At 36.7% G+C, this 13,964-nt stretch overlaps 1 protein-coding gene across 2 annotated transcripts in view; it reads left to right on the forward strand.

The window, feature by feature from the left end:
* The window catches only part of NUP155 (nucleoporin 155), a 28,763-nt gene that overhangs the window by 4,181 nt on the left and 10,618 nt on the right, over window positions 1-13,964 (forward strand). Inside the window, exons 6-22 of one of the 2 annotated variants that reach the window (XM_054283450.1) lie at window positions 433-599; window positions 1,036-1,141; window positions 3,118-3,191; window positions 3,494-3,585; window positions 3,713-3,810; window positions 3,894-4,046; window positions 4,332-4,432; window positions 5,402-5,572; window positions 6,625-6,735; window positions 7,612-7,706; window positions 8,233-8,321; window positions 9,626-9,688; window positions 10,651-10,710; window positions 10,809-10,959; window positions 11,792-11,858; window positions 12,613-12,731; window positions 12,958-13,061. In XM_054283450.1, the coding sequence (XP_054139425.1) occupies window positions 433-599; window positions 1,036-1,141; window positions 3,118-3,191; window positions 3,494-3,585; window positions 3,713-3,810; window positions 3,894-4,046; window positions 4,332-4,432; window positions 5,402-5,572; window positions 6,625-6,735; window positions 7,612-7,706; window positions 8,233-8,321; window positions 9,626-9,688; window positions 10,651-10,710; window positions 10,809-10,959; window positions 11,792-11,858; window positions 12,613-12,731; window positions 12,958-13,061 (1,821 nt within the window). The remainder of the gene's footprint in view (window positions 1-432; window positions 600-1,035; window positions 1,142-3,117; window positions 3,192-3,493; window positions 3,586-3,712; window positions 3,811-3,893; window positions 4,047-4,331; window positions 4,433-5,401; window positions 5,573-6,624; window positions 6,736-7,611; window positions 7,707-8,232; window positions 8,322-9,625; window positions 9,689-10,650; window positions 10,711-10,808; window positions 10,960-11,791; window positions 11,859-12,612; window positions 12,732-12,957; window positions 13,062-13,964) is intronic. The other variant, XM_054283451.1, reaches the window with a different exon arrangement.

Genomic DNA, 13,964 nt, shown 5'->3' on the forward strand with positions numbered 1-13,964 from the left:
GTTAACTTTGTTGGCATTTGTATTCCAACCACAAAAATTGAGAACCTGATGGCATGTTTTTATGCTATATATACTGAGAGAAAAAATTGTTTGGTGGAAGTGAGAGAACAATACTACGTTTTTTTTAAATAATGTGTCAGTGTGAAACAGAAAACAAGTAGAAACCTCTGTTTTGGACTTGGTGTGATTCAGAGGAGAGAACAGCCTATAGAAATGACATACATTGTGTTTCCTTATGTGGAAACCTGCATAGAATGGATCTATTACTCTGCAGTTCACATTGGACAAAAGATGTTAAAGAATATTTTCGTAACTATGAAATTTTCTGTAATTTTTTCTGGTTTCTGAAATGTTTCTTATCACAGACCTGTAGTATTTATTAGAACAGCTTAAAATCCAAAGAGGATTTATGTTCTTTTTTGTTTACTGAAGGTACTGGATCACTCAATGACAGCATGTCTGGAGGAATGCAGCTGCTACCAGATCCTCTGTATTCGCTCCCTACTGACAACACCTACATCCTGGCAATCACATCCACTGATAACGGCAGGATTTTCCTGGCAGGAAAAGATGGCTGCTTATATGAAGTAGCATACCAGGTAACTGTTGTTTTTACATACAGGCTTTTTTCATTGTTTCACTGTTGTGGGATCTCAACAATAATAGTTGTAAAACATGTCAAGTTTGCGGGCTCTTTTCTTCTGTAATTGTGTTGCTTGTCTTGTTTGCACAACAGCTTGGAGCAGATGCATTTTCTTTGAAGAAGTAGCGTTTATGAGGGGAATAGCAGAGCAGTTTTGGTCAACTTTAAAAATTCAAATTGCATTATCTGTGCACATGTTTTCTGCAAAATTTTCGTTTTAATGATCACTGTTTTCTTTCCCTTGAATAACACTTGCTTGTTCAATTAAATAAAAGTCTGCAGTTAGATCTTTACTTGTTTTCATACTCGTCCTTTGAATGATTTTTAATATTGCTCCTAATTCAGTTTTTGTTTTGCTATTCTTTCAATGCTGTGTTTGTTTTACTTTGTAGGCTGAAGCAGGCTGGTTTAGCCAGCGCTGTAGAAAAATTAATCATTCAAAGAGTTCGTTGTCTTTTCTTATTCCTTCATTGCTACAGTTCACATTCTCAGAGGATGGTAAGTATTGATATCTAAGTTCTTTTTAGCCAATAATTTAATGTAACCTTTTAAATAATGCTACCAAGAAGTCAGTCTGAATATTTTGCTTACTCAGAGAACTTGGTTATTGTCAGTACTTGTAGTGGTTCATTATTATAGAAGAATTCCACAAAGGTTCTAGATGACTGGAAGCTGGCCAATGTGATGCCTATTCAGAGAAAGGGTGGGAAGGAGGATCCTGGTAATTATAGACCAATTGGCCTGACCTCAGTGGCTGGTAAGGTGATGGAGCAGTTTATATTGAGTGTGATCATGCAGCACTTATGGGATGGCCAGGGCATCGGACCAGCCAGCCTGGATTTAGGAGGGGTAGGTTGTGTTTGACCAACCTGGTCTCCTTTTATGACCCACCTGGTAGATGCAGGAAAGGCTGTGGATGTTGTGTACCTGGACTTCAGCAAGGCCTTTGACACTGTTTCCCACAGCATACTCCTGGAAAAGCTGGGAGCCCACAGCTTGGGCAGGAGCACTCTTTGCTGAGTTCAAACTGTCTGGATGGCAAGGCCCAGAGAGTGGTGGTGAATGGTGCTGCATCCAGCTGGTGGCCAGCCACCAGTGGTGTCCCTCAGGGGTCTGTGCCAGGGCCAGTCCTGTTCAGTATTTTTATTGATGACATAGATGAGAGTATTGAGCCTTTCATCATTAAATTTTCAGATGACTCTAAGCTGGGAGCGTGTGTTGATCTGTTGAAAGATAGTAGGACTCTGTAGAGATACCTGAAATGGTTGGATGGATGGGCAGAGTCCAATAGGATGAAGTTTAATAAGTCCAAGTGCTGAGTCCTGCATTGTAGCCACAATAACCCCCTGCTATGCTATAGGCTGGGGATGGTGTGGCTGGACAGTGCCCAGGAGGAAAGGAACTGGAGGTGCTGGTTAACAGCCACCTGGACATGAGCCAGCCGTGTGCCCTGGTGGCCAGGAAGGCCAATGGCTCCTGGCCTGTGTCAGGAACAGTGTGGCCAGCAGGAGCAGGGAGGTCACTCTCCCCCTGTGCTTGGCACTGGTGAGGCCACACCCTGAGTGCTGTGTCCAGTTCTGGGCCCTCAGTTTGGGAAGGACGTTGAGATTCTTGAGTGTGTCCAGAGAAGGCAGCGAGGCTGGTGAGGGGCTTGGAAAACAAACCCTGTGAGGAACCACTGAAGGAGCTGGGGGTGTTCAGCCTCAAGAAGAGGAGACTCAGGGGTGACCTTATCACTCTCTGCCACTCCCTGAAAGGTGGCTGTGGTCAGGTGGGGGTTTGGTCTCTTTCTCCAGGCAGCACTGACAGAACCAGAGGACACAGTCTTAAGCTGCACCAAGGGAAATGTAGGTTGGATATTATGAAAAAGTTTTTTATGGAAAGAGTGATAAAGTACTGGAATGGTCTGCCCGGGGAGATGGTGGAGTCAGCATCCCTGGATGTGTTTAAGAAAAGAGTGGATGTAGCACTCAGTGCCATTGTTTAGTTGAGGTGTTGGAGCATGGGTTGGACTCCATGACCTTGAAGGTCTCTTCCAACCTAGTGATTCTGTAAAATCAAGATAGAGTGTGTGTTTAGTTCAGGATGTACATAGCAAAGCCTAAAAAAATTGACATTTCTTTGACATTTCTATCTAAAGTGAGTGCTATGTATCACAGAATTAATAGGTACTTAGTGGTATTAACATGAATGTGGAAAATGTGTAAGTGACTAGTCTTACCTTCGTTCACTGTTTAGTGAAAAATGATTTTGAAATTACAGGTTTTTTTCTCTGGGATTTTTTTTTGTTGTTTGTTTACTAGCAGTGGTGTTAGTTGATTGCTGTTTTGAATCACTTACAGCAGCAGTCCTGTATGAAAGTGCAGTTTTTGTGAACATACAATTCATTATTTTATAGACAGTCTGTCCTAAACTTGCTTTCTCAAGTCCAATGTTGATTTGCTGGTTCTCCCTTTTTTCCCCTCTTCCTCCAGATCCTGTAGTTCAAATTGCCATCGACAACTCTCGAAATATCTTGTACACCCGCTCAGAAAAAGGAGTCCTGCAAGTATGTGACTTCTTATGACTCTTTGGTCTTTTATTAATGTGTGTAATAATGTACAGGTATCTCTGTAAGTTTACCTCAATACCTGAGAGTTCTCTGTAGCTATGTCAGGCCCTTACTTGTTTTTATATTTTTGTAGCAATGTGCATGCTGAAGATTTGAAAAACTTTTCTGAAGAAAGAGTAGCCTCAATTATATATAAGCATAAGTACAAAATAAAAATACAGCTTGAGTTACTTCTTGTTTAGTGAGGCTGAATTTATTAATTAATTCATAAATCACTAAGCTGTGTTATTGAATTGCAGGTTTATGATTTGGGGCAAGATGGTCAAGGAATGACCAGAGTTACTTCTCTTTCACAAAATGCTATTGTTTCTGCAGCAGGGAGCATTGCCAGGTATGTTCATGACAGTTAAAATGTAAGAGGCTTCCTTTAAGACCCATAGTTTCACAATACAATTTTGAAGAATTTGCATGTTTCTTTGGATTGAAAGTGTATTGGGTTTTTTTGTTTTATTTTTCAGAACAATTGATCGTTCTGTATTTAAGCCTATTATTCAAATAGCAGTGATTGAAAATTCTGAATCCATAGACTGTCAACTACTAGCAATCACACATGCAGGTAAAAAGCAATGCTAATTCCACTCCACTCAAACTGATAAATGGTATCTGCACAGTTTGTGACCTTTCTTGTCTTTTTTTCAGGTGTCCGACTATATTTTAGTACATCACAATTTAAGCATCCAACAGCTCGTCCTTCCATGTTAACCTTGGTCCATGTCCGTTTGCCACCTGGATTTTCAGCTTCTTCAAATGTAGAGAAGCCTGCAAAGGTTCACAGAGCTCTTTATAGCAAAGGTAGGCAGTGGAACTGGCTCAAATAAGATTATTTTTTGTGTGTGACAGTTACTATTACTTTGATCCCTATAAACATCTATTTTACCCTTTAGATGGCAAATGGTGTTAAAAGTGACCTTTTGAAGTACCATATGACATACCAATCCAGGAGATACTAGTTGTTGTTCAGATTGTATGATAATGACTTAAAGATTGAGTTTTGCTAACTTAGGAATGACTTAATGAGCTTGCATTTAATGCATGATTACTGCTTTGACATGGACTTACTATTCCTGTTCTTGATAGGGGTCCTGCTGATGGCAGCTTCAGAAAATGAAGATAATGACATCCTGTGGTGTGTCAATCATGATTCTTTCCCTTTTCAAAAGCCAATGATGGAAACCCAGGTATAAAGCAGACTTCTTTATGATTTTGATCAGATCTAGGTATTATGTTTTCTTTCCTAATAACAGATGCCTGAATCATACTGTCTGCAAGAAATAAGTAGGTGACAGAAAATTTCATGAGAAATTTGGAAACTCTACAAAGCTGAATGAGCCTCTTTTAGTAGGGATTCGTTGTTCAAGCATACTTTTCTAGCTTGATGCAAACTTATGTCAAAAGCAATTGCCTTAACTTCTAAGACTTGATTTCTAATTAATATATTTGAGAATACTTTCAGCAATGCTGCATATTGTGCACAAGCACAGAAAAACGTGGCCCTCAGTCCATAATGGTGTTGATTAAAATTTGATAAAGATTTAAAATGTAGATGCTAGAAACTTTGTGATTCCTTATTTAAATGTACATGCCATATCTTCTATAAAATCCACACATGATTAATGTCTTCATTATTTCATGGTGGGATGGTTTCTGACTTTAATTTTCCTGATTGTTATGTAAGTGTGTTTGTATGAGAAGTTTGGAGGGGGTTAGTTACCTTATGTGTCAGTTTAGGGAAACATATATTTCATCTCTGAAAGACATTTAAAGTCTTCTGCTGAGGTAGAGGAGTGACATTTCAAAAATAGTGTTACTGAAGAAATAGCAGAGTTGGAGTGAATGAAGGGACTATGTAAATTAAAAGCTTCAAAGTCAGGTTTTGATTAATCTGCTGTTTAATAACTTACAAAGGAACTTTATAGTTGTTTTAGATCCCTTCCCGCAAAAACTTAGACATGAATATCCCAAGAGCCAGCCTCTTTTTCCCCAAGGCATCTGACAGCAACAGCTAGGTTTCCCAAACAAAACTGCAGCCTGTTCTTGAGCAGCAATTCTTTCTGGTTATTTTGAATGGTAAATAGTAAAATATTACCATGGATGTGCAAAACCCATTTCTGCTCCCAAACTGTGGATAATATCTATCTATTTTTCAGATGACGACCCGTGTCGATGGGCATTCCTGGGCTCTTTCTGCTATTGATGAATTTAAAGTTCAGAAGATTGTAACACCACTAAATAAAGACATTATTCCCATAACTGATTCACCTGTTGTTGTGCAGCAACACATGCTGCCACCTAAGAAGTTTGTTCTGCTTTCAGCCCAAGTGAGTATTACTTTTCTTGACATAGGTTACTAGAAGAATTAAGTATGAAATTGGACATTTCATCTAAACCTGTACATGATTCATTTTAGACTAGTTTTCAGGATTATATTTTGAACATGAAAAGGAATCAGGAAGAGGATTGCTGGAATTATCTGTACCTATTTTAAATTTACTCAAAGGTTTTAGATCAACTTCTTTTACACAATGTGTTAATAATTTTTGTTGCTCTCCAGAAATCCTTGGAGATACAAATCTGGGAAGTTCCTTTAGCCTTGGTTATGCTCTTGGTTATGTGAAATTGAAACAGTCACTGTCTGCCCAGAAAAATAGTTTAAGTAAATATTGTTGGCAATTGACATTTGAATTAGTAATTTCCTATTTCTCATAGAAAAAGTCCCAGAAAAGGTTTTTTGAGAGGGTTTTAGGAAACAATAAGAAAGAAAAAAAAGAAAAAAAAAAGGAAAGAAAGTGAACTTGCCTATTTTTCTGATTATATTTAGCAATATTTTTGGCACTCAATGTCTTGACCAATAGGCTATTTAAAATAGTGTTAAAATATTAATGTCTTGCAAACTCTGGACCTGCAAGCTGCATTTGTTTAATAGCAACTGTTTTGTTAGTGGCATTAATTTGGCCGTTTCCAGCAGTTAGTTTGAATGCAGGGAAGGTGATTAATGTGAAGTCTGAATTCGTGCCTTGAATTCTTCAAGCATTTTTTCTTTCGAGCAGTTTTCAGGATTTGCAAGATACACAAAGCCTTTCTTTTCTGCATATACTTGCATATGCAGAATGTAATTCTGTGCTTTGTGTTAGGCTAAGAATAGCAAAATTAACTCAGTTTATGGAGAGTTTGTAACCATTGCAGTACTTGCCTGCCTTTCCTTGATTCACTAGTGCTTGGGAACTGGGCTTTGGACGCCAGGTACATTTTTATCCAGTGGTGCAGTGGAGGAAGACTCAGAATGCCAAAGATAAATGTCATGGAGATGGCTGTGTTGTGATGAAACAGAGTAAAGACAACTTTAGCCTGACTTGCTTTGCCTTACTTTTAGGGAAGTGTTATGTTTCATAAACTCAGACCTGTTGATCAGCTGCGGCATCTGCTTGTCAGCAATACAGGTGGAGATGGAGAGGAGATTGAGAGATTTTTCAAGTTGCATCAGGTAAGAGCTTTTCATGTGTTATGAAAAATGAAAGATTTGTCACCTTTTCGTTGTTGCTGCAGCCTTCTGGTCATTGTTTAATTAAAGTGATTGGTAAGTTTTTCTTTTGTCTACATAAAGATATATCATATAGAGAAATAAGTTCTCATTTTATGATATCTAAAAGCAAATGTGTAATTCACTTTCCCTGAAATTCCTATATCTTTTATGTAGAAGTGTAGTGCACTTCTTAGTTTCGAAAGAAGTTCATCTGAGAGCAGGAGAGGAAGAGTTTCTAAAAAAGTTGAATTCCTACCACTTCAAGGGATTTTTAGGTTCTGAAGGCCAGTAGAAATGTGTGTACTTGGTCTGGGTATTCTTTTTTATTAGCAGCTTAAGATAAACAAGAAACAAGCAGAAGCATGGTTATTGTGGATTACAATTTTAATATGACAAGCATTGTGTAGTATCTGCAGTGAGTGTTCATTGTAATCTATTCTCTTGTGCTTGGAAGGGAGATAATTGCTATTGTAACAGCTTATTAGAATATGCAAACACTGATTTTTACAAATGTTTTTTTCTTCAAACACAATTGTAATTTATGTTTTTGTGTTTGTAGAAATTGCATGAATCTTAGTCATATTTAAATGTCAGGCATTATTCCCTACCAGTAGTAACACTGAGTTTGCAAAAACTGTATAGCAAAATCTTACCTAATACAGTGGAATAATTGCTAGGGTTCACTTCTTGTCTGTAATTCAGGAGAGCTGATTTCCCTGGCTTCTAAATAATATAATGCAGTAAGTATTTACCGTTTTAGTTTTTGCCGAATATAACTTCTATACATTTCTTACCAACTTGATATAAGACACCATACTAACATTGTATATGCTCTAGGAGGATCAGGCCTGTGCCACTTGCCTTATTTTGGCCTGTTCTAATGCTGCATGTGATAGAGAAGTATCTGCCTGGGCTACTCGAGCATTCTTCAGGTAAGTTTTAATTCTGCCTGTCGTTCTGAATGTTATGCTCAGGATCACTATGGTCACTAAACACGTGTACAGGCTTTTTAACCTGCTGCCAGTTCTTGTGCAGGTGTTAAAGTCAGTGAGCAGTTTTCAGTAGGTTGTGAATAGTTGTTCTTCATTAAATTCAATCACAAAATCTGAGACAAAATGTGGATTGTAACTCTGGAGTTAGCAAGGAAAGACATAGCAAAGTGTTCATGTAACACTTTAGGATAGAGATTAATAGAAATTACTTGTGGATGATAGAAAGACAACCATGGGTGATCTCAACTGTGCCCTTCTTTCCACTTCCATGTAGAAACAAACTTTGAATGATGCTAAAGCATAAGTCTAACTTAGGAATTGGTAAATTTCTCTTAAAAACTGTTCTGGGATTTTTATTTCCCATTTTAAAAGAACCCCAGAATTGCTGTTAATTTTCAAAGGCGTGAAAATTGAATGAGCTGTGTATGACATTCACGTTGAGAATTTTTGGTTTTGCCAACTTTAGGTATGGTGGAGAAGCACAAATGAGATTTCCATCAGCTCTGCCTCCTCCCAGCAACGTTGGACCTATTTTGGGTTCTCCTGTTTCTACAGGTATGTAGCAAGCATTTCATAATTTTGGACAGATTTTTTTTCCTTGATCATGTTGTTTTGTCTTCTCACAAGTACTTGTGTTCTTTCTGTCTGAAATAGACTGTGTTTTTCACTTACTAGCTAGTTAACGACAAGAGCTTTTTCCATTTCTCTTTAGTGATTTTTGGATTTAGTGAGGGGTTCGTTTTCTCAAAGGATGTGTCCATATTGCATATACTCTGTTAAAAAACACTGTGAAGAGGGTATATATTTGTTACTTCCAGAGTCATTTCACCAGCTCAAGAACAACTTATCAATAACGTATTTCAGACTTCATGAAGCTTAGCTGGTTGCTACATAGATATAACAGTATCTTCCTACATTATCATTGCCATGCCTCTACAGATACTGCTTGTGAGAAGGAAGAAGAAATTTGATCAAGAAATGAGCTAGTCATTTGGAGTGATTTCTCTCTTTAAAAGCTCTGTCTTCAGCATTTGGTTTCTGCTTCAGTCTACAGTGCCACCTAAAAAGGAGAAAAGTGCTTATTTTTTCTCCTCCAAACTTGGTGCTTCTTGGAGTGAAGGTCTTTTTGTACTTTCAGATTCACTTAAATTTCTACAATTGCTGTCCCTTAATATGCATTACTCAATTTCAGATTGGAAAGGTTTTTAAAAAAGAAATTGATGATGATGATTTTGAAATTGTGATTGAAATACTGAATTAAATTAGTTACTGTTTTTATCTAGAACTCATTAATGTATAAAATCCTCTTCCTTCATCTGACGTATGTCATTCAGTTTTACACAACAGACTTGGGAAATAAACTTGTTTGCCTGGAATTCAAGGAAATTCCATTTCATTACCATATTTTGACAAGTATCCAAATTCCTAAGTGTTGGAGAAAAATGTTGTGAACTAGGATGAAATTTAGGAAAAACAGTTGACCCTGTTTTTCAGAATTCTTAACTACTGTTAAAACTCTAAAGAGGAATGACTTCTTTAATGAATTAGTGGCATCCCTTTCCAACCCTTTTGGTGTGGAACAGTAACAGTGTGGGCAAGAGCTGAGGCGAGGCATAAGAATGTAAAATTAAATCTGAGTCGGTGGGAACAGTAGCTATGGGAAGAACAGGTGCTAGGAGCAGACTAAGAGTGAAATTCGGTTGTGGGGGAAATGGCAGTAAGCTCTATAGTCAACAAGGAGACTCATTTTAGGACTAAATATGTTTTCCCAAGTCTAAATGTTTGCTTATTTTTGTCGTTCTGTAATAAACGCCTCTTTCAAACCTAGTATCAAAGCAGATGTTTCCATTTTGCTTCAGTAACAGGTCCAGGTGGAAGATGGCACCATTCTTCTCCTACTACTTTCTCGGTTTGCTCAAAGGGTAGAGAACTGTCATGTGAAATTAAGATTCTGATGTTGTGGATGTCCCATGTGGTGGGTCAGACACTGCTGACAGAAATTCATTCAACCACCTCATAATTTTGCATGTGAAACTAACATAACAATAATGTTAGCATTAAAAGGCCAGGTGCCATTTCCATCTTTCTCCCACTGTTGCAAGTCTAGCCATGCATTTGCATGCTGCTTTTCTGCAATTCTGTGCTTTGCTTTAGCACACATGACAGGGTGCTCTGAGAACGTATTGGCACTGTGTTATCCTTTGTGCTGTTGTGTGTTGCCAAGTTGAGAGAACTTGTAGCAAATTAGGCAAAATTGTATCCTTTGATAAAAGCCAAATTTTGAGAGTGCCAGGTTTTTTTACCTTTTCTGTGATTCATCACCTTGTTTGCTAATGGTATGTGGACATTTTTGTAGATGACCACACATGCTCCTGATGGTTTGAGGTCTTAAGTTAGCTGTCCAGACTTAACTTACAGGAAGAGATGAAGTATTCATGACTGAACTTGAGGCTGTGGACCGTCTTAGATTTAGTGTTTTGAGTTAGCAGTGTTGCTGTAGTGTTTGTACATCTGTCCCACATAAAAATGAAAAGTAACACTACAAGTGTTTGGCATTCAGAAGGTGAGGAATAGCAAAAAAATATGTGGGCAATATTGTATGCAGTGCAGACAACAGATGGTGTGCAATAAATTAACACATGAATGCTGGGAAAAACATGTTGCTTCAACGGCTCTTGAAGGAATTGTATCCATTTATTTGACTTGTGGAGTGCTGGTTGATAAGAAGTGAGTGCATTTTGATACTTTACTATAAACAAAACATTGAAAGTATTTTATTTAACAACTTTGCTGCTTTTGCATAGTTCCTTTACGGCATATATTTAGGAGGGGGCAGTTTTGGATTGTGTTCCACAACCTTACCTTTATTTTTTTCCCTTCTTAGGTACCCCTTTGACTGTTGATAGTCCATATTCTAATCCAAGCATTTTGACACCTGGGCAAGGTAACACCTTCTTCTCTATTTTTATTTAATAATTTTTAAGTTTTTAAGGCTTTTTCATTGGCATTGAAATGAGTAATATTTACCTATTTTTACCCTAGGTATACAACCTCCTGCTATGTCAACTCCCTTTTTTCCTGCTGGAAATTCCATGTCTCACCCTGGTACATCCATTAGCGGAATGATGGGTCCCGAGATAGTATTTTCTGGAAGACACAATGGCATCTGCATATACTTTGCACGGATTATAGGGTGAGGTCTTTGTAAAAAGAGATTCTGTCACTCAATTTGTTTCATAGTTTTTCACTAATATGTGCATATAGGTGGTGCATTCGATATTAATAGCCTTTAAATTGGAAAGCAGTAAATTTTAGTGTTGTATTTATGAAATACCTGTCTATATGAAATGTTGGTTTTGCATCTCTTTTAATAATAGTACATTCAGTGAATGCCTAGGGCAGGAAAGTTGCTTAGATACTGAGCCTGCAGTCAAGTGCATTAACAGAACTCTGAAATCTCCAGGTTTATTTTTCAAACCTATGAGTTGTGTGTTTTAAACTCCTACTGAAGGACGAAACAGAAATGCAGAAGGACTTGAAAGATCAAAGTCCTATCTTTAAATAATTTCTGTGAAGAATGTTTAGTCAGAATCAGAAGTCAGAGCAATGAAGCATGACTAAAGATTCTCTTACCTTGGAAGTTAAGCTCTAAACAACCCAAGCAAGAACAGAGTTCCGCATATGTTGGTGATCTGTCTCCATGCTGACTGGGAAAGAAATTTTTGTTATGAGACATGTTTGTTTACACTGTATTTCCAGGGAATTATATTCATTTATAATATTTGAAAGCATCAAATTTAGTTTAATAAAGTTTTTAGATCTGGAATTTTGCTAATTATTTATATCTGCACTATTCATTGTTATATAATGCCTAGTTTTTAGAATATTTAGTTTTCATCCAAAATTATTCCTTTTACACTTTTAGCTTCAAAGTTTTGCCATTTCTTTTTCAATAAATTATACATAGAAGACTTAAAAAATACTTGGTTAAATGACTTGGCTTTTTTTTTTTTTTTGTTTTGCAGAAATATTTGGGATGGCAGTATAGTCGTGGAGAGAGTTTTCAAAAGTGGCAATCGAGAAATTGTTGCAGTATGTAAAAGATTATTCTGTGTTCTTAAAAGTTTCTTTTGGTATTTAAATCCTTTTAAACTTCCATTCTTAGTTATAAACTGTTTGGTACAAAACCCATTATTTACCATGTCATTGTTTTCTTAAGTGCTGAGCCCTTAACTGATAATTAGTTGTCTTTTAAAGCTCTTCTTTTAAATAGTACTTTCCAAGAAACCAAACTAATTTAATCTCTGCTCTTAATTGGCAATGGTCAGTTTTCTCCATGTTTATTGATGTCACTTCGTGATACCCACTTAGGGTTTCCGCATGCTCCCTCCAGACAAACCCTAAAAATAAAATGCTTTAGTGATTTGGGATTGTCAGTGCAGTTGTGGAAGGACGTAAAAAATTTTCATCATTTGCCTAACTAATATCTTGCTGTTTCATTTTTTGTCCATGATGAAAATAAAATCTTTTCTGGCTGTGGCTGTTAATAGAATCCAGTGCTCAATCCTTGTTCTAGCTTAAAGTTGGAAGTAGTAAAGCATAGCTGATTTAGTTATCAGGGGCAAAGAAAGTAGCATCTTGAATACTGTGTATCTGCAGAGGACTCCTGCCTCTTCACATGTATGCTGCCTCAATGAATGTGATATAATTATGTTGTGTTCCTGTGATCTGTTACTAGCACACAATTTATTTGTATTTTCAGTGATGTTAGCTTAAAACTGATTTTTTTTTGAAAAATAAATGTGAAAGCCCAACTTTCTGTAAAGAAGTTTCCTTTCTTTTGCAGATAGAAAGCAGTGTTCCATCGCGTATGCTGGAATGTGTACTACAAGAACTAAAAGGTTTACAAGAATTTTTGGATAGAAATTCACAATTTGCTACAGTAGGAGCACTTGGAAATCCAAGGTATTATTAATTTTTAATTTATTAATTTTGGTAAATTTATATGTGGTATTTAATGTCCAGCTTTTGAAAAACTACCGTAGGTGTTTTGCTGAGTTGAAGTGTTTGTATAGTCTCGTGCTGCAACATTTAGATGCTAAGAATTAGTTTGTTACATTAATCTTTAAGGGATTCAGTATTTCTAATCATAATAGTGTTTTGGTTTTTTGTTCTTTTTTTTAAATTGCAGTTTCAGCACACCAGCCAATCTACAGCAGAGACTCCTGGGTTTTATGCGGCCTGATGGTGGAAGTTCTCAGCAAGTCCAGCAAGAACTCCAAAGAAAATACCATGGTATGTAATTGTGTTTGAGCAGGAAGTATCAAGGAATGGTGCCTTTGGATGTTGCCTTTCTCACTTTTCTTGTTAAATCATATGAATAAAAAGACCTTTTTTACACACAAATTTTATGTTAAATATCATGCCATTGTTTTGCACACTTACCTGTCTGGTTTTTTTTCCTTCCTAATGCTCTCCATTATGGATAAGTTTTTTTAATCTCCTCACTACAGTACTTAGTAGCTGCAAAACCATTTATATTTACAAGATAGGATTTACTAAGCAGTTATTTTATGAGATGAGTGAGCATGATATCTTTTTAAAAAACTACTGTAGTGCAGATTTCCAAAGGTACAGTCATTGAAATGTCTACAAAACTTTGTTTAGAAATATGAGGTCTGTTACACAGCCCATTTGAATTCTTGTCTTCTTATAGTGCAGCTTTTGCCCAGCACTTGCAGGCAAGTTGGGAAATGTTGTTACTGCATATATGGAATTGAGAATGTTTGTGGTCCACATATGTGTAATCCTGGGCTTTTAATAGTGTAAATATAAACATTTTCTGTAAGTCACTATGTAGGATTTGGTAGATGTTTAATAATTTTATTTTTTTATTTTTATTCTTTACTGAGTTCATCAGTCCTTTCGGATTGCTGAATGACACAATGTAATTATTTTTAACCTCATTTGTGAACTGTAGACACCCAGACACATAAATTGTTGCAATTATGTTCTGCCTGTAAGTATGAAAACATTATCCCTTCAGTTTATATAATACATTTTACCAGATTTAAATGTTGTAGTTTTTGAAGTAGTTGTTGCTTAAATGATAGTGTAGATAGTATTGACCACAGCTGTAATTGTAACTGTTTTCTCTGTAAGTAAATACAGATAATCAAACAAAAAGGGAATATGTAT

Source organism: Melozone crissalis, unplaced genomic scaffold (genome assembly GCF_028551555.1).
Source record: "Melozone crissalis strain CALT ecotype California unplaced genomic scaffold, PUWL_Pcris_2 ptg000036l_1, whole genome shotgun sequence".
NCBI classification, from domain to species: domain Eukaryota; kingdom Metazoa; phylum Chordata; class Aves; order Passeriformes; family Passerellidae; genus Melozone; species Melozone crissalis.